The sequence below is a fragment of the Taudactylus pleione genome, unplaced genomic scaffold (genome assembly GCF_031769625.1).
Source record: "Taudactylus pleione unplaced genomic scaffold, aTauple2 ptg000270l, whole genome shotgun sequence".
Taxonomy (NCBI): domain Eukaryota; kingdom Metazoa; phylum Chordata; class Amphibia; order Anura; family Myobatrachidae; genus Taudactylus; species Taudactylus pleione.
This window is the reverse complement of record NW_028284672.1, coordinates 7,904,130-7,929,352: the sequence shown is the minus strand read 5'-3', so window position 1 is coordinate 7,929,352 and position 25,223 is coordinate 7,904,130. Positions and strand designations below refer to the sequence as shown.

At 44.3% G+C, this 25,223-nt stretch overlaps 1 protein-coding gene across 1 annotated transcript in view; it reads right to left on the bottom strand.

The window, feature by feature from the left end:
• Nucleotides 1-260: 260 nt before the first annotated feature.
• The window catches only part of LOC148513765 (uncharacterized), a 160,579-nt gene continuing 135,616 nt past the window's right edge, over nt 261-25,223 (bottom strand). The window contains exons 35-42 of the mRNA XM_088481433.1: nt 23,902-23,991; nt 22,974-23,096; nt 12,599-12,750; nt 10,262-10,348; nt 7,437-7,583; nt 3,948-4,148; nt 1,998-2,113; nt 261-871 (exon numbers count right to left, since the gene is read on the bottom strand). Coding sequence (XP_088337559.1) covers nt 628-871; nt 1,998-2,113; nt 3,948-4,148; nt 7,437-7,583; nt 10,262-10,348; nt 12,599-12,750; nt 22,974-23,096; nt 23,902-23,991 — 1,160 coding nt within the window. The 3' untranslated portion in view covers nt 261-627. The remainder of the gene's footprint in view (nt 872-1,997; nt 2,114-3,947; nt 4,149-7,436; nt 7,584-10,261; nt 10,349-12,598; nt 12,751-22,973; nt 23,097-23,901; nt 23,992-25,223) is intronic.

Sequence of the window (25,223 nt, the reverse complement as noted above, 5' to 3'; positions counted from 1 at the left end):
CACTCGGGGTAACGCATGCACCGTGGGGGTTTTCAGAATATTTTGCGGATTAGAAGTAGCAAATAATCGCTGAACTCCACCAACAACGCATTGCGTTCAGTTTGCCTCCACCTCTAAATCAGCGCCTAATTCTCTATTCCTACAATAATATTATAAATGGCACCAGGAAAATACAGTATACATTATTCTTCCAGTCTACAGACAATAGGGGATTGTTGAGAAGATACTATGCCAATGAATAAGAAGAGTGTACCAGCATGGACTGTGTTATTGTGAGGATTAGATTTTATAGGCAGACAACAATTAGGCTGGGAGACAGAAAGTCCTAGTAACTCACAGATATGAGCACATTGAATAAGCTTCAAAGATGTGATATATATGACTTTAAATTTCATTTTACTTTAAAGGCCCCCATACATCTACAATGGATTGGGGAAAGCCCCCTATTCCCAGATGCCGGGGACGAGGCATCGGTGAAATCCAACATGATGGATTTCCCCGATTTGCAGATCCCAACCAAAATATTATCATGATCAGCAATTTGGGGATTTTTAACGGTTCCTGCAAAAATATACTCCATATTTTATACAGCATTTAGTGCATAATGTACATGAGATGATAGATCGATTACACTAGACTGTTTTGAACAGCAATCTTTTCTTCCAGCTTCACTATCTTGTTTCTCAAGCACTCTTTTTCCAGTGTTAGAATTTGTAAATGATAACACTTTTTGTCTGTGTCATTTATATTCCTCTGTAAGTCAATTTCCTTCTGCAAAACTTTAATCAGTTCAACATTGAGTTTGTCAAGCGCCTCCTGAAGAAGCTCTGCTGTAATCAATTCCTTCTTATTGTCTTCTTTCTTGTGTGTGCTAAATGAAAAGAATAAACATACTAAATACCGACGCAAGATATGAACACTGTACAGGGAAATAGTTCAATCTTATATTGGGTGCACTGCACATATTAACACTAGAATAAATAGTCTAGCAGCTACACTAATGGAAGGAGAGTGCTGGAAACAGAAGAATATACATAAGCCAGTTCTCCTGATATGCTATATATTATTATTACCCCTATGTACAGTGCTGTGGGTCATTTGTGATGCCTTACAAATAAAAGATAACAAATAGACATGAGCAGCTCAGTTTTGCTTTGGATCTTCTCAGCAAGTTCGGAACGGAAAACGCAGCGCGTCAGCTTCCACAGGCCACGCGTCAGCTTCCACAGGCCACGCGTCAGCTTTCCAGTAATCTCAGCTCTCGCAAGTTTTAGCTCTCATATTATTTCTATCCGAGCCACAGCATGTTTCTTTGTTATGGCAATTTTTGATTTGTACTGTACAAAATATAAACTCAGAACAATTGAAAGCAAAGATCTGCATTTGCTATTCATGCAAGGTTGACTAAATTACTGTATAATATGAGTATGCTAAACCCCAAAAGAAAATGTTCACATCTTATATAGTTTCTTGATCACCCAGCTAAGTTACATAATATAAAGTTCTGTCCATCAAAAGAATTGTTCTACATAACTGGTTATAAGCACACCACACCAGGGCCGTAACTAGGGTAGTGCGACCTGTGCCATGGCACAGGGCACCGCAGGGCAAGGGGGTGCTTTTTGGGCCTGTCACTTATCCTGTTCATTATCTTTCTCACTTACAGCTTCCTCTTCTTTATCCCCACCATCTCCTGGCTGCCCCAGGAGTGCCCCTATGCCTTCCCTGGCCCTTCCCCATGAGGCCATGGCCCTTTTTCAGGTGCACTATCTTATGCCCCTATTTAAAAAATGGGGGGAGGGGGCATCAATGCTCTCTCTGGTACAGGGCACCAAAACGTCTAGTTATGGCTCTGCACCACACCATTGATTACAAACAACATTTACATTATTAGGTCCCTTCAGCAGGAACCTACAGTATGCTCATCCGCCATACAAACTACTGTGACATTGTAGAAGCACTATTACATAGCTAGGAGGGCACCCACATGACATTACCAGATTTCGAGTCTGTAATTTGGGTTAAAGAATTCTCTTTTCCGTTGAGCCAGTTTGTTCTTAAGTATTGCCTCAATTTCATACTGAGACAAGGTTTCTTCACTTGTCGTCAGAGTCTGTGGAGGTAAAATACAGATTACATACAAAGAATCATTAGAAGTAATATAATTTATCTTTCTATCACCTGCCAAATAAACACATAGGGGTGAATGTAACAGCCTGGGGACTGAAGGCATCGGCAAGCTGTGTGTGGGACTGCGACTTTAAAGTGTCAGGCAGTCATTTCAAATGCAAAATCAACCTGGTTTTGCCTTTTAAATTACTGCTACTTTAAAACTTGCTGTAGAATTTACCAAGCTTGGCCCTGGTAGCTAATGCCATCTTCAGATAGCATTAGCCATTGTTGCCTATGAGCGACCTTCTGCAGATTTTTCCCATGATCCCTCCCTGGCAACAGCTGCTGGCACATGCACAGTCTGCAGACCGCTCAAGCGTAGTAGCACGGCCAGGTCCCAAAACAAGAAAGGGATCAAGCTAATGATCCCTTTACTCCATACAGGGAGAAGTACAAAAATATGGAAAACTTCCACCATGAAAACATAAATGTAAAGATCCAACAAAATAGCATAAAGGAAAAAATATCCCCCCCGACCCTCAAAAGGACTCTTATGAATAGATTTTAGTATAGGTACAAAAACTCATCCAATTGGGAGACACTGTGATCATGGATGTTCCAAAGCTGTCCCTAAGGGAGGGTACACTGTAAATATATTTAGCGCCAAATCTTCCATCCAAAACTAGTTTATTCAGCTGTAACTAGTAATAATTATACCTGACAAATAACTGAATTGTTCCATCTGGTAATGGCTTGTTTATTTGCTGAACACTATACTGAGGGATATATTTACTAAGCAACCAATCAGATTCTACTTAACATTTATCTGGTACCTTCTAGAAGACAGCATCTGATTGGTTGCTATGGGCAACATCTCCTCTAAAAACCCACACTTTAGTAAATATACCCCTGAGTGTTACTCTATTCAACAAATACTGTAGTTAATGTGTCTTCCAAATAGCTGAGGTTTTATCCAGGTAACGCAATACAATGGACCATTATTCTTCTGACAAGGGACACCTCCTTAGAAAGGGGAATATTATTTTCTTGATTTAGGTAGAATCTAGGTTGAAAAGGCTTTGTATGCAGTACAGCCCAGTCCTCATGAAAAGTAGAGAGACCTAACTAGAAATGCTCTCCTGTTCTGCTCTGTCTGGGAAGCCAGTTTTCGTTGAATATAAATGGACGGAATCAAAATATGTACTTTCAGCAAACTGAGACTGAAACCACAATCTACAGTAAGGCGTCCTGCAAAAAAGCCGAATAGGTGACTTGTTCTAAAGTTAGATAAATGAGAACCTCTTTTATTACACTAAGATATAGCACTGCCAACTGTAATATAGTTTCTAGGAGAAACAAGTTTCCCAGCCTAAATCATTGTGTCGCTCACACTGTGAGAAACTCTTAATGTTAAGAATTATGGCTTCAATAATCACATCTTTTTAAAGCCAATCAAACATTATCCTGATAAAGAACTGAATATTAACCTATAAAAGTCTTGTCATTTTGGGAAATTGCCAGGAAATGACCTAATGCCATCTTTCAGGTTTTGGTGTTCCACAATCTCCTTGGCTAGTCTGGCACCACTAGAATGAGCCAAGAACCCTCTCTCTTGTCTTAAACAGCTTGTGTAGAAATCGCTCCTATACCGAGGCCACCTACTGTAGTTAAAACTGAGCTTCCTTGATGGGACGGGATAAGGAGAGGGAGGTGGGTTTCGAATATGTGCATTATTCAAATTACAGGCCTAACTCCTGGAACCACCTCTATATCAGTGGTCACAGTGTCTGCCGATTGGCTGAAAGAGAAAAACTAATTTCATGTTCTGTATATACCTCTTTAAAGCAAGTTTTTCCATTGGATGACTCAAATTTCATTGACGTAAGCTTTGAAATGAAGTCTGTGTTTTCCTTAGAAAACATCTCTTCTGCTGGCAGAATATTGTCATCTGCTGGTCTTGGGTTGCTATTACGCTGGGAAAGAGATGATAACTGGAATCTTGTCAAGAAGCCCTCAGTCAAGCAGACCTTTACTGCCTGGGAAAATAAATAAGGAGATAAATCAGGTCTAATATAATAACACACAGTGCAATGTGTACAAATGGGCTGGAATCACAGTCTATACAATAAAACACAAGTTTGTATATAGAAAAAAGCTGTAATATAACAATCATTGTACCAATTTTGTACTTGCCAACATTTCAAAACAATGTCCAGTGGTAATTAGCTATCAGACAAATTAATCTGTAAACATTAAAGGTTATTAATGAAACATTTGATAGCAAATTAGCACCCAGTTTTATGTATAAGCACATGGATTTGTGGTCTATAGCAGCGTCTGCTGGGAGGTGCAAATGTTTTCACTGACCAATTGAAGGAGTTGAGCAGATCGGAGACATCCCTGTTTGAGAACAAATTAGGACTAGAGATGAGCGGTTCGGATTCTGTGGAATCCGAACCGCTCCGAACATTGGGGATCAGAGTCCACCCGAACCCTGTTCGGGTGTTCACCGCCTGACTCGGATCCCCGTTCGGGGCCGAACGGCGGCCGCCTGATGTTGGATTCTCACTAGAGAATCCGACATCAGGTCTCCTCGCGTGTAGGGCAGCTACACAGACACAGACACACAGCCGCCAGCGGCAGCTGTGTGTTTGTTACAGCAGCCAATGAGAGTCACACAGACTCTCATTGGCTGCTGCACGGAGGGAGCCGGCTGGAGCTCACACATGAGCTCTGTCTTCCGGCTCCCTCCTCAGCGTGTGACAGAGCGGACGGCGCGGGAGCGGGGATACAGGTAAGTTTTTATTTTTAATTTTTTTATTTGTGCAAGGGCCGGGGGAGCTACTGGGGGTGCGGGGGGGCCATACTACTGGGGGGGGTCTGCACTACTGGGGGGGCCATACTACAGAGGGGCCTGCTACTGGGGGGGGCTATACTACTGGGGGGGGTCTGCTACTGGGGGGGCCATACTACTGAGGGGCCTGCTACTGGGGGGGCCATACTACTGGGGGGGGCTTACTACTACAGGGGGGGGGGCTACTACTGGGGCAGCCTACTACTGGGGGGGCCTGCTAATGGGGGGGCATACTACTGGGTGGCATGCTAATGGGGGGCCTGCTAATGGGGGGGCCTGCTAATGGGGGCATACTACTGGGGGGCATTCTACTGGGGGCACTGCATAGTGAACCCTACTACTAAGGGGACTGCATAGGGGGCACCACTGCTGGAGGACATTGTGTAAGGGACACCGCTACTGTGGGCATTGTGTAAAAGGGTCACTACTGTGGGCATTGTGTAAAAGGGGCACTACTGTGTGTCGTAACATAAATAAGAGACACTACTTTATGGTGTAATGTGAATCAGGCCCTATGTGCGGTGTAATGTGAATAAGATCGTGCACTGTGACTCCTTGGGCCGTAGCCCACTATGTAAACAAGTACTGTGACTCTGCTGGCCGTACCCACTGGGTGGGTGCACTACTTTTCATTTCTGCCACTGCTGTGTGGCAATGTGTCATAGATGTGCTTTATACTGTGGTGTCTGTGTCGTTGTGCCGCTGCTTTGTCGCTTAGTAACCATTCAGCTCACTGCAACCTTTGGCCAATAATGTTGAAAACAATATTATAAGCTGTGATATGGTCTAAATTGACTGGAAATTAATGTTATTGAGGTTAATAATACTCTAGGAAGAAAAAAAAAGACCAATTTATGTGATTTTAGCTTTTTTTGTCAATTTTTGTAAAAAAAATCCAAATCCAAATCCAAAGCTAGTCACCGCAGTTTGGCAAATCCAAATCCAAAGCCGGACGACGAATTAGAACCAAATCCAAATCCGGCAAAAATGGTCCGGCGCACATCCCTAATTAGGACCAAAGGGTAACTTTTCCTCCACCAACATGAAACTCGTGATTTAGCAAGAAAGAAAATATGGAGAGCGCTGGACAGAGGTAAATGAATTTAATATTCAATTAGACATAACATAATATTAAAAAGCTGACATTTAGAAAGTTATATAAGTCAAAATACATAATTCCTGGATAATAGAACCACCTGAGATCTCCTATAAGGAAAATATCTTATATTATAGTAAAATGGTAGCATGCACCAAGCAATATGTGCAAACATGGGTTAGTAACAAAGCATCTCATACATTCCACACAGGAACTGAAGAGCATAAATATATCAGAATGTTAGTGAACGGAGAGTTTGCATGCATAAAGTAATTCCAGCTGAGAAGAGCTCAGGAGAGTATTGCAATAAACGTCTTATGCAATTTGCAACTGACAGTTAAATCTTACCACCTTGGAAAGGTAACCGGCGTCCCGGCACACTAATAGGTGGTGTCTGCTGCTGATCCCAGCTGGTATGATGGAAACAAGGGCCAACCAAACTGGCAAATATATGGCCGTGGCCACTAATGTAAAAGCGGCTGGAAATGAAGAACCAGGGTGGAAAGTCCAGTGAGCTGCTCTGCCGAGGTGAATTAATGCCCACGTGTCCACCGTGTGACCGCCGTGAGGCTGCAGGCGGCAGACGGGGCCAAAGCGGAAGTGATATAGGCCCAGATTTATCAATGAGTTACAATCTTGTTATCACTCGTTACTAATCTTAAATGGTGCTCCAACCAATCAGTTCCTAATTGTCATGTGTTTGAAAAATAACAGGAGCTGATTGGTTGGGTATCATTTAAGATTAGTAACAAATGATAACAAGAATATCACTCTTTGATAAATCTGGGCCTTAATGAGTTATATGGGATGCAGAGGATTTATTTACAATGGCGTTGCTGAATGGTTCACAGTCTTTTTCTTCAGCATGTTTAAAATTAGAACAACCACTCGGGTGAAATGCCCCAGCATACTGATGTCATAGTGACTGTTGGCATAGTCTGTCGACATCCCATACCCAACCCATTTTTCATGTGAGGGACTTTGTACCATCTGGGTCCATTTTAAATAGAAAGAGCATTTATTTGTAGAAACCTAACACAATGTCATATGCCTCATAAAACAAAGACATCCTTTATGTCAGCCCTTATTCTCATCATTTAAATCAGGAAAGAAATTGGACAAATGTAACTGAAGGGGAGAGGGGACCAAAAGTCATAGTAAGCAATTGTTTTTTTAGTGACATCTTTACTTTGGGCCAATGCGCAACCCTATCTCAGACAGCACTAATGAAAATTGGCATGTGTAAAAATTGGAATGTTGATGCACATCTGTGTACTTTATGTTTGCATACAGTATGATACAGCACTGAAACAGGTGAGTTTCCCCCAAAATATCAGAATATTAATACCCTCTATGATGTAGCTTGTGCAATACCTGATAGAAAGTCCTCAGGAAGGATGGATTGGAATCATCATTGAACCCTCCAGAAGCAATGTGACAAGAGCAATGGATGATCAGCAGAATAAAGCTTCCAGCAGACTGGAGATATCGGCGAGAAACAAAGAGCTTATTCTCAGAACGCTGTAATAAATGTTACACACATTTCTCATCAGTCCGCATCTCATTGCTAACAATAGTATTGTGTTAGAGATACAACACTTCATTTAATATAAGTCTCATATAAGGGTGGAAACACTTCATTTTGTTTAACAGAGGGTTCCCTTCCATCTTGAATATACTGTATCATTTTTCTATTTATTGTGACAGCAAGCTAAGAACTAAATATACTGTAACATACTATTTTTTTTTTAAATTGGTGGACTACACCTGAAAAATGAGATTTGGGGCCCAAATGTAATAGGTTCCAATCTGCTGGTCCTGGTGCGATTTTAGTGATAGAGACACTATATTTAAAGTGATAATTAACTTTAAGGCAAGAATAATTTGATTTTGCCTTTAAAAATAATTGCCAATTTAAATCTTTGTGGCTGCATTGCCGAAATCAAACCTGGACCAGCAAATTGGGGCCTAAGACATAACTTCCATTTTACTATATAATTAGATATTGCAAATACATTTTTTTTCCTTGTTTGCATCTGTGATCGGTAAAATGACAGCCAATCCACCCCCTCCTGCAAATAACAGGCTGGGCTTGTTTTGTGATTTTCGGTAAAAGACTATAGCTGGGTACACACGTAAAGATTTTCTGTCCAACAATCCAATAAGTTGATTGGTTGGAATGAAAACCTGGTAACATATGGGAGTAACTGATGATCAGCAATTTGCTCCTAAATGCCAGAAAACAGATGAAAATGGTCATCAGACAAGTTTGTTAAATGTTTGATCTAAATAATTTGTTAAAAAAACTGTTTTTGTCCATTTTCCGGCGATTGGGAGCAAATTGCTGATTGTCATTTGCTCTCATACCTTACCAGATTTTCATTCCAACCAAACAGCTAGTTGGATGGTTGGACAGAAAATCTTTACGTGTGTACCCATCATAGGTATTATTATGAAATCCAGAGTTGCTTCTATTCTTAATCATATTTGGCACACTGGTAACTACAGGCTATGGTATATAAAGGACAAGGACTGCTGTCATGGACACATGAGAACAGTTATTACTCTACAGCACGCAATGGAGATCCCCGCGTTGTGTCAATTTATATTTTATTGACTTGTAAATTCACCGTATAACTGTCAAATCACCCATGCTGCCTATAAAAATGACATTATATTGCAAATATTTATATTTACCTATAATTTTTAGTGAACATCCTCTTTAACAATATAAAATATGAAAAATGTTTATTAAAGGAATAGTTTGAAAACTTCAATTTAAAATGGACTAAAGATACCTTTCAGTTATTGGTTTGGCTAATCCCAATGGATGGTGGCACAGTGGTTAGCATTGTTCCCTCCTAGCAAGGGTGCCTTGGTTTCAATTTAGACCAAGATGCCTTTCTAATGGGTTTCCTCTGTGTACTCTGATATCATGTGTGTGAAGAGGCAGGTGTGAATGACTCAATATGGTTATGGTGGCACTATACAAATCAATTATAATAGATGTTTTTTGTTATAGATGAGCAGTTTGGTTTTACTCGGTTATGTTCGGATCTCAAAAATGGCATCATATTGGCTATCTGGCTCACATGTTTTGGATAGCCAATAAAATAGATCCGAACTAATACATACTTGCGCTAATTTGGTGAAAAGAACAGAGTCAAAACTGAACCGCTCATCTCCACTTTTTGTATTGCAAGAAGTGAATTCTAAAGGTGTGGAATTAAGGCCCGTATTCAATTAGAAGGGAAAAGCCGAGATCCGAGAAAAAGTATCGCCGATTGCGACTTTTCGGCAGGTGAAAACTTATCTCCGTATTAAATTTCATCTGCTTTTCGCGTACACGTAAAGTCAATGCAATGTAATAGGCTAAAAAGATTTGCCTATGAATAGCAGGAGAAAAGAAGTGCAACATTTTTATTTTGTGGTGCAAAGGTGGGGAAACCTCTCAGGACCCTTGGGACAGCCCCCCAAAGGAAAACGGTGTCAAAAAAAAACTAAAAAATTGAGGAACACCCCAAAAAAGTACTTTCAATTTTGGGGCAAAAAAGCACAAAGTGGGGGGTCAAGTTCGTAAAATAAGGTTCTGGGGGTGCTCTAAGAAGGGGCCAAATGTTTTTGAGATTGCAGGTGCTTTTATAATAGTGGAAATTCGCAATTAATAAAACTGCACTTTAGAGACATTAAAATATGCTAGCACCCATTTTTAGGTATCCCAAATTTGACTTGACTACTTATTTTTGCCCCCCAAAAATACTGCTTTATGCTATTCTTCACCACTTGTGCAAATACGCTAATTAGTGGCAATTGTGCGAACTTAAGTACCCCAAACAGTTGTATTACGGCTACTCGGGTACTACTACATTGATCCCCAATGTTTCTGCATCTTTTTGGGGGGTTCAGCCTGATTTCCCTGATTCTGACACCACTTTTCTCCTGTTCGGACTTCGCGTGTCTCTATTTTTGCGTATTTTGGAATTGAATAGAGCGAATTGCAGGTATGCGCGCGATAAGTTTCCATGGCTAAAATACGCCATGTAGGCGAAAAGTCCGGCATGCGAAACTTTATCGCGTACGCAAAACTAATTGAATATGGGCCTAAGTGTCAAAAAAACATTTGCTTTGCTGACATTGATACAATAAATAATGCTAAACATAGTTCAATAACAGCACTATAACATACATTGTTGCCTTACCTGGTAGAAGAAAGAGCGAGAGAATGCGTTCCCCTTGTAACTATTGCCAGGCAAACAAGCTGCAACATGCAAATCCAGAGATCCGATCTGAAGAAGGCAACAACATAATATTTTGAATAATATTAATGAAAACATGAAAATTGAATAGTGATGTGTAAGTATGACAATGACTGCCACAATACCAGAAAACATTTTTGCTTTGAACACCAGCAAAAAAATAAATAAATCCAAAACTAAAACTAAAAACCAAAACAAGGAGCCAAATCAACATGCCAATCAATAAGAGCAACGCCACTAACAGATGTGCACACTAGGAATTAGAATAAGCCGTTTCACTAATACAGACAAATACAGACAAGATGGATACATTTGTCCGTATATTTAGAAAACACTACACTTGCTAATGCTGGGCATACACTACCAGATAAAATGTCTGTCAGACCGACAGACATTTTATCTGGCCAGCTGCCAGCCGCAGATGTCGCCGGCATACACTGTGAGATTTCTACGGAACACAGATTTCTGTGTTCCGTAGGAAGGAACACAGGAAAAGTCTGTCTGTCGGCTGCGCTGGGCATACACTGCCCGATGCGGCTGACAGTTTACCGGGAAATATCGCATCGGACGGGCATGCTGGACAATCGAGCATGCCCGACCGAGCAATATTTAACTCTCGGTCACCCCCCCACACGCTACAATTATCGCGGCGATCCGCCGATATCGGGCGGATCATCCCGATAATTGTAGCGTGTATGGCCAGCATTAGAAAGTCTTGTAAACTACAATTCATGTACACAAGATATAAAAGTCAGGTTTTGATCTCTAGTGATGGGATGCAAAATTGCTACAACAAAACTCCTGCTAACTATATTAACACATAAGGCCGCACTGCGCATGCGCTGAGATTGATTACCGACGTGAGATTCCGGATGCAGAGTTGTTGACAGTCAGTGACCGTTTCTTGGAGGTAATGGGGTAAACATAAACATGTCGCATCTGTGTGCGCTGTTAAAAAAGACTCTGGCGGCTGACTTCCAAAGGACATTCTCAGCAACCACAGTGTTGCGCAGATGATCGATGGAGCAACTGACGTCCGACCGATGGTGCGTTTGTGTACGCAAGCTGTGGATCAGAGATGCCGCCAATGGGAGTCTCTGTACTAATCCTAGCAGCTGCGGCACTTGTATACTTTCACAAAACTGCTATGTACAGAATCGCAGTTACGATGCAATTTCCATCCACCTCTGAATCAGGTCCTAAATCATATTTTAATGCTAAACAAATAATTCATTATTATAATAATAAACTCCTTGAGCTCAACTAATTGATACATTTCACACAATTAAACAAAAATAATCCCACACACGACCACACAGTGGACCTCATTCAGAGGCGGTCGTTGCGGCCGCACAGTCGTAAGGGAAAAGGGGCCGGATATGCAAATGAAGCACTCGCAAGTTGCGTCGTTAAGAAGGGATCGTTAGCTGGACGAGCGAGGGGAGGATGCGGCCGTAAGACTAAATCACGCCCCCTTCTCGTTCACAATACACGTCATCTCCGGGCATATAAGGATTAATCGAGACCATCGGGAACCATCGGAGCTGGTCGTAGAGCTTAAGGTTAACCATACCCTCTCTTAAGCACTATGATCAAGTCGGTGTACAAACCTCCCATGTTACATGTGCCATGACACTACTTTGTTAATTATACACTCCCATTAAACGTCATAGTCAGGCACGCCTGCGTTCGGATCTCCACTCCCCCCTTTTCAAGCACCTTCCCCTGTTACCACCCACAAACGGTTCATTCTGTCACTCAAACTAACGACCTGGCTGTGTTCAAGGAGAGAGAAATTTCTGATCGTAACAGCTAGTTTGCGCACTCGCACTGCAAATTTTACGCATGTGCAGTTTAGAGAACATCGTCTGAGTACGACCGTGCGGCCGCAACGACTGACTCTGAATGAGGTCCAGTGTCCTTATACTGAACACCCTGGAATGTCCAAATTACCATCTACATTAAATATAATCTACCTGTATATGCTTTTTTATAACCTTATTGATTTGCACTCATAAAACATAAGGATTTTTACCGAATTCCGTTAATGCTAAAAACAGGCAAATCAATGGCTTACTTGGATTGTACACAAGCGTGATATACTGTAAGCTTAAGCCATAAAATGCACATATAACATTTAAGTTTAATGACATTTTATTGGAACTGTGGTTTTATGTTCTTAACTATTAATTACTAGTACAAATGAAAATACTGTTAAGAGTTTTATTAGCAGTAACATCTGATAATTTACTATGCAGACAATGCAGGTACTGTACCTACTTTAATATGTGATTTCATGAGCTGCAGGATGTAAACCCCATAGTGATATATCACAAACTCTCTGGCAAACAGATCCTCGGGGCGTACAGGTGATAGATCACCTTTGCAAGGTGACTGTAAATCTTCCACATCTGTAAATATATTTCTTTGATCTATAGAAACATAAACATGTCAAGACAAACAGGAGCGAACGCTCAGAGCTACGAATAGATCTAAGGAATCATCAGTCTTTCTAACATTTGTTTATAACTTTACAGTGTGATTGATTAATGTAACATGGTTTATGAGTTGTTCAGAGCAAAACAAAGTTGTTTTTCGTACGGGCTACTCTCAATGACTTGTTGTAGATCACCTGCCCAGCTCCCCGTTCTGCCGTTGCTAACCTGATCCACCAATCAGCGATCAAAAACATTGATCGGTTGACATCATTTATCAGCAATCCATCAAGGAAATTTAACATGTTAATAATCCCCGACTCGACAATTACAACCATTTTTGAGTCAGAATCGAAATTTTCCAACATCTTGGATTTCTTCGATTCCCCAACCCCAGTGCCGGAAGAACGGGGAATTGCCCCGATACTAGCTAGATGTATGGGTCCCATAAAACTCACGATGACCAATTTCCATTTCAGCTAATCACTAAAAAACTCGGACCAAACATGACAACCTCTTACATAGAAAATTAGACGGTCCCAGTGCAGGAATACATCTTGTATCTAAGCAGACATTATATCACCATCTAATACACACATGAAATAGAAAGTCTTGATTATATTACTAGTACCAGTTTAAAGGTTACTACCATAAAAGACTGCTGCGGCCTCACTTATACTCATTTTCCATTGCTGCAATAACCCAGGTTATTGCTGGGTCTTCCCAGGTAGCGGCTCAGTGGAAATGGGTCCCTGAAAAATAACCCGGGTCAAGTGACTTGGGAATCCAACCCAGGTAGCTACCTGGGTTGGATCCGGGATGGACCTGGGTAATGGTCCAGTGTAAATGGCACAACCCGGTTATCAGACATAAAATGAGCTGAGTGGTTGTGGAGTAGTCACCTCCAGTGGAGGCTCCAGAGGTGGGGCTGCAGCACAGCCCAAGATTCAAATAGGGGAGCAACACCAACTGCCAGTGAGTCCCGCCAGCGTTGTTTGGCAGCATTTGGAATGGCAGTTGGTGCTTTGAATTTTTGACTGTGCTGCAGGCACACCTTTAGAGCAGCCCCTGGTCACCTCCCACTTTTTATGACCTCACAAGTTTAGCAGGGCAGACCCATGTTCAGTGTGAACGTGGCTGACCCAGGAATAACCCGGATCAAAGGTGCAGTGTAAACGGGGTCTGACCAGGGTTGGAACCATGGGCCCGATCCAGACCCGCTTGCTAGGCTGCGTTCCCACGCATGCCAGCTGTTTTTTTTCAATCTGCGCATGTGTACACATCGCAGTGCGCCTGCACAAACCAGTACCTGTGAACAGGAAGAGTTTGCTCGCTGCGCATAGGCAGCCCAGCTGAATGAGTGACATAACAAGCCGTTTGTGGGTGGTGACGGGGGTTGGTCGGAGAAAACAGGGGGGGGGGGGTGGAGCTGCGAACGCAGGCATGACCGAGCATCTTAACGCCGTTGCAGAGGTGTGCATAATTAAGATGCAGCGTCATAGTACACGTCACTTGGTTGAAAATTACACTGAATCACTCGCAGTGCTTGCGGTAGGGTAAGGTCAACCACAAGTGCTGCGTATGCATCCAATGGTACTCGATGTTACCAATAGTTGCATACACTTCCTGGAGATGACGTGCGCAAGTGGGCGTCTTAAGACAAGCTGGTGGGTGTTTGCATGCTAAATACAATCACACGCTAAGACATAGTGGGCATGCTAACACCACTGACACCACTTCTGCTGCAGCTCTCTCCTCTGGGGGCCTCACCTTCTCTCACACCCCTCGGCCTGGGGGTTGCCATGGTGGTGGTGTTGGCGTACTTCTATCCCCTGGTTACACCTACCAACTTATACCCCCTGAACCATCCCTTACATTCTCTACATTTGAGGTTCATACTATACGCCTCTTCCAACCAGTACACCTGCGAGTAGCTATCATTTACCGTCCCCCTGGCCATCCCTCCAAATTCCTTGACAACTTTGCTTGCTGACTCTCTCACTTTCTCTCCTCAGACCTTCCCTCCATTATCTTAGGTGACTTCAATATTTCAATTGATATCCCCACTGAACTCTCTGCTTCCAAACTTCTTACCCTCACATCCTCATTTGGTCTCTCCCAATGGACCTCCTCACCCTCCCATGTGAGTGGGCATTCGCTTGATCTGGTCTTTACTCACCGTTGTGATATTTCTGATTATTCCAATTCCACATTCCCCCTCTCTGACCATCACCTTCTCTCTTTTAACTTATCCCTCTCCCCTTCCCCCCCCTCTACCTCCCAAGGCCACTATCACTAGGCGTAACATTGAGGCTATCGACACCATATCCTTTTCTTCCCTACTTGACTCGCTTCTCTCTCCTTTGCTCTCTCTCCCCTACCCTGAACAAGCTGCTTCCCTATACAATACCTCCCTTACTTCTGCTCTAGACTCTGTTGCTCTGGCGATCACTACTCGCCCTCGCAGATCCACACCTCAACCCTGGCATTCCAAATGCACCAGATATCTGCAAAAGTGTTCCCAAACCGCCGAGCGACAGTAGAGAAGGTCAAGGCAGATTTTCTCCATTTCAAATTTATGCTCTCATCCTACAGTGCTGCCCTTTCCCTCTCTAAACAGTCATACTTCAAGCACCTCATCTCCTCCCAGTCCTCAAATCTGCAGCATCTCTTCACCACCCTGAACTTCCTCCTCTGCCCACCCCCTCCTCGCCTTCCCTCCTTGCTCTCTGCCCTTGACTTTGCTTCCTACTTCACATCTAAAATTGACTCCATACGTCAGGATATCATATCCCACCAGTCCCCCATCACTACACCTCCACCTTTCCCGGGTCATCCCTCCCCTTCCATTTTACCTACACTAACATCCTTCTCCCCTGTATCTGGAGAGGAAGTCATGGCCCTTATCCAGTCCTCCCACCCTTCCACCTCCCCCCTTGACCCTATCCCTTCATGTCTCCTCCACTACCTCTCTCCCTGTGCCTGTTCCTATCTTGCCCACCTCCTCAATCTCTCCCTCTCATCTGGCACTGTCCCTTCTGCATTCAAACATGCCCTTGTCTCCCCCATTCTTAAAAAACCTACTCTTGATCCTAACACTCTCGCCAACTACCGACCCATCTCTCTCCTCCCTTTTGCATCCAAACTCCTTGCACGTATTGTTTTCAACCGCCTTACCAGCTTTCTTTCCTCCCACTCCCTCCTTGACCCTTTTCAGTCTGGCTTCCGTTCTCTCCACTCCACAGAAACTGCCCTCACCAAAGTCAGCAATGACCTCCTTGCTGCCAAATCCAAAGGCCACCACTCTCTACTCATTCTCCTTGACCATTCTGCTGCTTTTGACACTGTGGACCACCCTCTCCTGCTGCAAATCCTTCACTCTCTTGGTCTCCGTGACACTGCCCTCTCCTGGCTATCCTCCTACCTCTCTGATTGATCCTTCTCTGTCTGCTCTCATGGCCTATCTTCCCCCCCACATCCTCTCACAGTAGGTGTTCCCCAAGGTTCTGTTCTTGGTCCACTCCTTTTCTCCCTCTATACATCCTCTCTAGGTGAACTCATCAGCTCTTTTGACCTCCATTATCATCTCTATGCTGACGACACTCAGATCTACCTTTCCTCCCCTGACATCTCTCCCTCTCTCCTCACTCGTATCTTCAACTGGCTTTCTACTATATCTTCCTGGATGTCCCAGCGATTACTTAAACTTAATATGTCTAAGACTGAGATGATCATCTTCCCACCCTCCCACATAACCTCACCCCCCACTATTTCTTTATCAATTGATGGCACAACTATCTCCTCTAGCCCCAAAGTGCGCTGTCTTGGAGTTATCCTGGACTCCTCCCTCTCCTTTAAACCACATATCCAGAACCTCTCACAGTCCTGTCATTTCCATCTTAAAAATATTTCCAGGATCAGACCCTTTCTCACCCAGGATGCTACTAAGACCTTAATACACTCACTGGTCATCTCAAGATTGGATTCCTGTAACCTTCTTCTATCTGGCCTCCCCAAATCCCATCTCTCTCCTCTCCAGTCTATCCTAAATGCTGCTGCATGGCTTATCTTCCTCTCCAAATACTCTACATCTGCCTCCCCTGTCCTACAAGCCCTCCACTGGCTCCCCTTCTCTTTCATAACCCAATTCAAGGTTCTAACACTCGCTAACAAAGCTCTCAAACACTCCTCCCCCATTTACATCTCTGACCTCATCTCCCTTCACTTTCCTGTCCGCTCTCTTCATTCAACAAATGCACACCGCCTCTCATGCCAACCGATTACTTTCTCCCACTCCCGCCTCCAAGACTTTGCCCGTGCTGCTCTCCACCTCTTGAACTCTCTCCCTCTCCCCATAAGACTCTCCACCTCTCTACAATCCTTCAAACGGGCTCTCAAGACCCACTACTTCATCAATGTTTTCCAGCTCTCATCCTAACTTGCTACAACATGCTCCCTCCTCCCTGTCTTCCCCATCTGTATCATGTCCATCTGTCTGCCCCTCCCCTTCAGAATGTAAGCTCTTGCGAGCAGGGCCCTCTACCCTCTTGTGCTTCTTCTTACTTTATGTTCATCTACTTCTTACTCACCACTAGGACACCTAACACTTGGTGCCTATGCTTTGTTGCTTATGTGGGTGTTATGGCCACCTATGTATCAATGTATATTATCCATGTCCTTGTCCTTCATTGCATTGTATTTTACTGTAAGTCACTTTTTGGTTATGTACCTTGTAAGGCGCTGCGGAACACTTGTGGCGCCATATAAATAAACGATAATAATAATGCTAATGCCTTACTGTGCGATCGCAGATTTGCATACATTCTCTGCATGCGAACGTATCTAGCGAGCGGGTCTGAATCGAGCCCCATGTCGGAAAACCCAAATCAGAGCCGGGTTTTTGGTGGAAAATGGGTATTAGTAGTACATGAGCAGCCATTCACTGTTATATTAACATGTGTTAAATGCAGAGGTAGCAACTCAATGACAGTCAGCAGCCATATCTCCTGTATTATTATTTCCAGAGGAAACTATGCAAAAATAACCTCTCTAAATAGCAGAAAGCTTGGCGCTATCTTCCCAGTGACATCTTTGTTAAGATAGTACCTTGTAGTGAAAGAAAAAGTATAATACCACACCTAGCAGAGCCAAATTAAGGGGGAAAGGTATGAATTCTGGAGAGAGATAAAGTGTAGAGAGATAAAGTACTAACCAATCAGCAATTTTTCCACTTTATCTCTCACCAAGATTTAAAAAAAATCTCCCTCTAATGCCAGGTACACACTAGATCAGTGGTTCTCAAACTCGGTCCTCAGGACCACACACAGTTCACGTTTTCCAAACCACCCAGCAGGAGCACAGATTTATTCATTACTCACTGACACATTTTAAAAGATCCACAGGTGGAGCTAATTATCTCACTTGTGGTTCTGTTAGGAGTCCTGGAAAACATGAACTGTTTGGGGTCCTGAGGACTGAGGCCCTGATTCAGAGCCGGACGCTCTGACAGAGCGCTCGCTCTGAATCAGGGCCGGCCTTCTTGTTTTTGAGAGCGGTCTCCTGGTCGCTTGCATAGCTGTGGGTGACCACCCACAGCTATAGCGAGCGGCCAGGAAGATTTTCGCGATGGTCAAGACCATCGTGACCATCGGGCTTGCGACGAGAGCCTTGTGGTAGTGTCTCGTTGCTGCAAGCCCCAGAGAGATTTCGGCTCTAACAGAGCCGAAATCTCTCCCACTGACATCACTCGTGATGTCAATGGGGCCGCCCCCAAACAGAGGCATTCACATGGGAACGCCTCCGTTTGGGCAGCCACTCCCCTGGCCCGCCCACCAAAGGGGGCGAGCTGTCACTCAACATCGATAGCACGCCCCCTTTGGTATGAGACCCGGAGCGACGGTTTGGCCGTTGCTATCCGGGTCTCGCGCATGCGCACAATAGATCCGGCTCCGTCGTGCGCATGCGCACTGGACCACCATCGACCCGCTTGCGAGCGCATAGCGCTTGCGAGCGGGTCTGAATCAGGCCCAGAGTTTGAGAACCTGTGCACTAGGTGATATGCCGTCTGATCCCATGGATTGGGCCGACTTAACGGGCACAACATCTAGTGTGTACCGTCTATGCGTGCCCCCGCTGCCCGACATCAGGGTTGCGCCATCATTTGTGCATGTATGGATGATGGAGCATCCGGGTCAATAGGTCGACACACTAATGGTCGACATGTAAGAAGGACGACAGGTACAAATGGTCAACATTGTCTAAAGGTAGACACAATAATGGTCAACGCGTGTTTTTTTTTATTTTTATAGTTAGGGACTTACCGGAGGGTCAGGGTTAGGCACTTATTCCGACGGTTAGGCATTTACCCCGACAGTTAGGGTTAGGCACTAGAAAGGACGGTTTGGGTCAGGCACCTACCCCGACTGTTAGGGTTAGGCACCAAGAGGAAGGATCAGATTTAGGCACCAAAGGGGGGTTAGGGTTATGGTGAAGATTAGGGCTAGAAAAAAAAAAAAAAAAAGTGTCGACCATTTTTGTGACAACCATTAGTGTGTCGACCTTTTGATGCTGTCGACATTGTGTCCCTGTCGACCTATTGCCTGTCTAACTTGTGGTGTCTACCTAAACATTGTCTACCTTTTTACTGTAGACCTTTTGATCCACACCCCCTAGAAAAGCGCAAAGGACAGCTCTCCCGTTAGGAGCGGTCCTTTGCGACAGAGCGACTTCCGGGTTTATAAGGCCAGATGTCCCTCTTCGCATGTGTTGTATGATGCGCGCACCACAGAGGACACTGGGACAGATCCGATTGGATCCCTCTCAGTGCAGGACGCAAAAAGAAACCCATAGGCTTTTATTGGGCAATGCTATCTAAAGACCACCGGGTCGAAGCTCCAGAATGTATCGCATTCTGGAGCTTGGTACATATGGAAAATATGGGCAAATTCGAAATGGCAGATTTCAGATTTTTGGCTACATTTACGTTTCAGTACATACCGCCCGCAGTCTTCTATGCACCTAAACACACATCTCCCACATAACCATGAACTTAGATCTATCGCTACTCTCATAAAAACACACACAAACACAGTGGGGTATATTTACTAAAGCGCGGGTTTTTAGAAGTGGAGATGTTGTCCATAGCAACCAATCAGATTCTAGCTATTATCTTCTAGAAGGTGCTATATATATGTTAAGTAGAATCTGATTGGTTGCTATGGGCAACCTCTCCACTTCTAAAAACCTGCACTTTAGTAAATATACCCCAGTGTCTCTCATAAATAGAACATTAATTAGTTCCCTGCTGCCCCCTTGTCCCCACTCAGACTTCATCATATTCCTAAAAAACCTCTCCATCCCACCACTGCACTCCCATCCGCTCTATAATACAGATGACCTAGCAAGCGATAAGGAGGAGAAAGCTAATAATAATTATTTGCTTCTATTTTTTTCTGTATCCTTTATCTTTGTTGCAGAAGGCAGTCCAGTCACAGATAGAAAAGAAAGCAATTCCCTGCTGCCCCATTTACCCCACAGTCATACTCAGTAAGGGAATTTAAATATTGTTTGTTGCAATAAGCCTTTATGTGGCTACCAGTGCTATTGTTACAGCTGGGTGTGGGACCTATGTAAAATATAAATGCCCTGACAAGTCTATAAATGCTGACAAAAACAACTTTGTGGTTAGTTTTGCCATCAAGTTTTGCTCGTAGAAAGAACGTACATACCCTGGATTTTTTTTTGCAGAAGTAACAGATAAGATAGTTTTGAAATGCAAATACAATGACATTTTCTTAGGGCTTTATGACACATTGGGTCTCATTCAGACCCACTCGCAAGCGGGTCGATGTTGGGCTCTGCACACACACAGCGGCCGCACTGCGCGTACGCAAACCCCGGAGCGAGAGAGAAATTCTCTCGCTCCGTGGCTCACTACAAAAGGAGCGGCTGTCGATGTTGATCGACATCTCGCCTCATTTTGTAGGCGTGGCGGGGGGGGTGGCTTCACAAACGGAGGCGTTCCCAAGCGAACGCTTGCCATTTGTGGGCGGCCCCACTGACATCACCAGTGATGTCACTGGGAGAGCTTCCTGCTCGATTAGAGCCAGAAGCTCTCTGGGGCTTGCGGCAGACGAGACCCTACCACAAGGGTCTCGTCGCAAGCCCCGATGGTCTTGACCATCGCGACCATCATCCTGGTCGCTCATTAAGGCTGTGGGTGGTAGCCTGGCGAGCGGCCAGGAGGCCGGATCATTTTTTAGATGCGGCCGCCCTCATTCAGAGCGAGCGCTCACATTTTGCGAGTGGCTCTGAATGAGGTCCATAGTCTAGCCTCACGTTCATTACATCAGACAGCATGTGTGGTATTGTGGGAAAACTTGTCCCTGTGTATAATTTGCATAAGAGAGCACTACATACGACAACCAGACTTAATTTTTAGGATTTGGGACAAACTGCAATAATAAAAGGGTCTGTGGTCACAACACTTTGGGACATGACTGTCTTTTTTTATAAGCGTTTGGAATCTCCTTCCTCCTAAAACACCTCTTCAATGCCAAGTGCACCTGTCACTGGTATGCACAGCATTTAAGGCTCACTCCCCAGCAGGGTTCACCTAGCAACTGTCCACAGATGAGAGTTGTCCACAGGTGCATTTGAAATAATATCAGATTCCTGAGTAAAATGGGATGTGATGTTCACAGTTTGTTCTAGGGGCAGACAAGCAGGACGGCGCCAGTCCGCTCTTGCCCACCGCGGCACTGCCATTATAGACAGTAATGCGGCAGTGCCATGATGTTCAGTTGTTCCCTCCCAGCTCCCACTGTATCCCAGAATGCTGGTGCTCACTGCCGGGTGTGACAATGTCAAACTGTGTGATGTTGTCGCGCATGGCATTTTGGGACTGGGAGCAGGTGTAACTAGTGTTGTGTGGGTGTGGCCATTGGCATGTGGGTGTACCCACCTTTATGCTATCAGCCCCAATGTCTCCCTAACTATGTAAAAATTGCATATTTAAATAGGTAAGGAAAATAAAAATCAAACTTTAATACTTATAATTTATGGCCAACTGTGCGGGCAGCTGGTGACTGGTCATCATCATGCTGTCATGAGCCTATTTTTATGTAGAGGCCTGGAGCTATAACTACATCAGTCCCATTATTAATCTGCAGGGCTGGATTAACGGGAGGGGGGGGGCGACAGGGGTGATCGTCCCTTTGCCCCCACATGAAAAGGGCCCCCACACCCACCATCGGGGGTTAAAGTGGACCGGAGGAGACGGAACTAGTTCCGCCTCCTCTGGCCAACCTAACCCCGGCGCCGCAGGGAGGCACCATTTGCCAGGCGCCTGGTGAGATTGTAACCAGCGGGCGCCCGGCTCCCTCCCCGCATCGGCTGCCGGTGGTTGGTGCTCACTTGTGAGCTCCGGCTCCCGGCCCACGCAGTGCACTATGGGAGAAACGTCATGGCGTCTCTTCCATAGTGCAGAGGAGCTTAGCTTAAGGTAAGTATGAGCTTTATTTAATTTTTTTTAGTGCAAGCGGCTTACTGGGGGCATTACTACAAGGTGGTGGCATTACTCGAGGAGAGGGGAGGCATTACTACTGGGGCATTACTGGTTGGAGGGCATTACTACTGGGGGCATTACTCAGGGGGCATTACTACTGGGGGAATTTCTACAGAGGGCTCTACTACAGGGGGCATTACTATTGAGGGCAAAACTACAGGGGTATTACTACTGGGGGCATTTAAACAGGGGGCATTACTACTAGGGCATTACTATTGGGCACACTCAGGAGGCATTACTATTAGGGGCACAACTACAGGGGTATTACTACTGGAGGCATTTATACAGAGGGCATTACTACAGGGGGCACTACTAATGGGAGTATTGCATAGGGGGCACTGCATAAGGGACACTACTACTGGGTGCACTGCAAAAAGGGCACCACTACTGTGGGCTCTGCATACGGGGCACTACCACTGTGGGCACTGACACTACTGGGGGCTCTGCATAAGGGTCCTATTGCGCATACCCCCAGTTCATCATATTTAATAGGGGCCCCCACATGTTTGTTGCCCAGGGCCACCACAAACCTTAATCCGGCCCTGTTAATCTGGCTATGTTTGTACCATAGAAAGGGCTATGACTGTGATGGAAACAAACAGGGAATGAAAAAGAATAGTATACTGTAAGTAGTAAAAATAATTCCTATTTATACCTAGTTTATTGCTGCTTTGAATTAGTTTAGAACTCTGGGTGCTGGCTCGCAGCTGACTATCCACCTCCTTCAGTAGTGTGAGCATGGGAGAGGTCTCTAGAATATGGTTTGGATCTCCATCTGCTTGAGCTGTGAAAGAGGAAAAACATCATTAGCAATGATGCTGCTGAGGGTACCACTGTACTGATACTAGATAATGACTTACACACAAGAGAAATAAAGCAGAACCTAATTATAAATCAGCTCCTTTAAACATCCGAATGGAGCCAATATTATTGCAGCAAACGGTGAGCCATAGCTGATGAGAGGGTTAAATTTCGGGTCCATCTTGTGACAGATTTATTGTCAGATGCTAAGTTGGTAGCTGCATAGTGGATGTAAACAAGGAGGTTAGGCCACATGCTGCCCCCAATCAGAGTAGGTTTTATTAAAGTAACAGGATACAGGTGGTAAAAGATAAACAGCAGTCAATGTGATAAGGTATCAATCTCTCTTGGGCTAAGTATTATACAGCCGTACAGCACTGTGAGGATCCAAAAACACAGTGATAGGCTTGGGCACATGCAGACCCTTTATAGAGCCAAGTAAAGAAGTCTTGTACGTGCAGCCTAATTGGGTTGACCTTTAAGTCTGATGATTTAGACATGTGACAAGTCATGCACAATAGACATATGATGGTATTGTGGCTGATCAGTCATGCACATGCAATAACACAGACATGTGATGTTGTCGAGTCACAGTAAAGAGACATGTTGTAGTGTTCAACAATTTAACTACTTATCAACAAGATATCTGTTTAGTATAGCTGTGTATTGCTCAACAAACACATTTTGTGCAACAGGGCACCATTCACTGCAATAAATTCTGCTCCATCTGTAACTATAATACATTAAAATAGTTAAATTTAAATTTAACTGCCATACAGTACCTGGAGGAAGAACGGCAGTATCCAAATGGCTGCCCAAAAGTGTTATTCTTGCAGCTACAATTTGCTCTGCTTGCTGCAGTATACTTATATCTATACAATATAAACATAAAACACAATTGATCAAGATATTATCCATATTATTAAATTACATATTAAAGACAAAAATAGATCAGCTCACAATAACAATGATTACAAGGTTTTAGCATGTGACTGGTTTCAATTGAGTGATAAAGAAACCCAGAACACTGACTCGTAGACAAACAATTGTATGAGTGTTCAGATATTGATGATGATGTAGCACTTTAGATGACATTGCCCAATAGAATCCTATAGGCTTCTATTCGCAAAGTCGAGCGGCCCTTTGTAGTTTCCTTCATTCATACCAATGTAATTAACGCTGGCATGCATACAAAGAGTGGCGGGATGCATTGCATCCCAAATGCGATGCTTGATGCATCCCGCCCCAAGTAATTGAAGAACAGAAGAATTGTAAATGACCCTTAATGGGGTCATATGAAATTGCAGGTGTTCCATCATATGATGGGTGGTTTTGAATTCATTTGATCAGCAGCTTAACAGAATGATTTTACACCGTGTGCCAGCCCCACCCCCAAACTAGGGATGGCAATCGCTGTGGTTACCATCCATCGTTGCCTTCGATGGCAAAATAGCAAGTAGCAATCGATGGCTACCAACTATGCAATGGATGACCATCGATGGTTTTACCAACCAATGAATGAATCAATGAATTATATATCATTGATGGTCGATGGCCATCCCCACCCCATACATGTGATGTCAAGACACCACGCTGAGAGGGCGGGGCACCTGGAACTAGGTAGAAGTGCACTGCCTGGAGCTCTACAGGCTGCAATGTGTGTGCCTGGAGCATTCTTTGGACCCTCCGGGCAGCTCTCTCACCGATATGTACCCTGGGTGGCAGCCAGGCTTGGACTGATTTGTAGCCACGCCCTCTAGCATGGGAGGGCATGTCTATTGCGCCGTTCCTATTGCAAACTGCAGTGCAGCTGCTTGCCGGGCAGTCATCAAGGCTGTGACTGAGTCGGCCGGCAACTACACGCAGGGGACTGGTGCACAGTGCAGTCACTGTCAGACTCAGCACTGCAGTGCACTACTGGGTAATAAATCCCAGTAGACTCTGCAGTGGGGTCAGAGGAGAAGGTGCTAAGCTCTGATTGGAGGAGCCCATTACATGCTCCTCTGATGTTAAGTTTAGCAGCAGCGCAGCTTCATGGGTGTGACTCATTGTGAGGCTGTGACTGCTGCTCTGTCGACTGCCTGAGGATGCTGCTGTTGGTGAG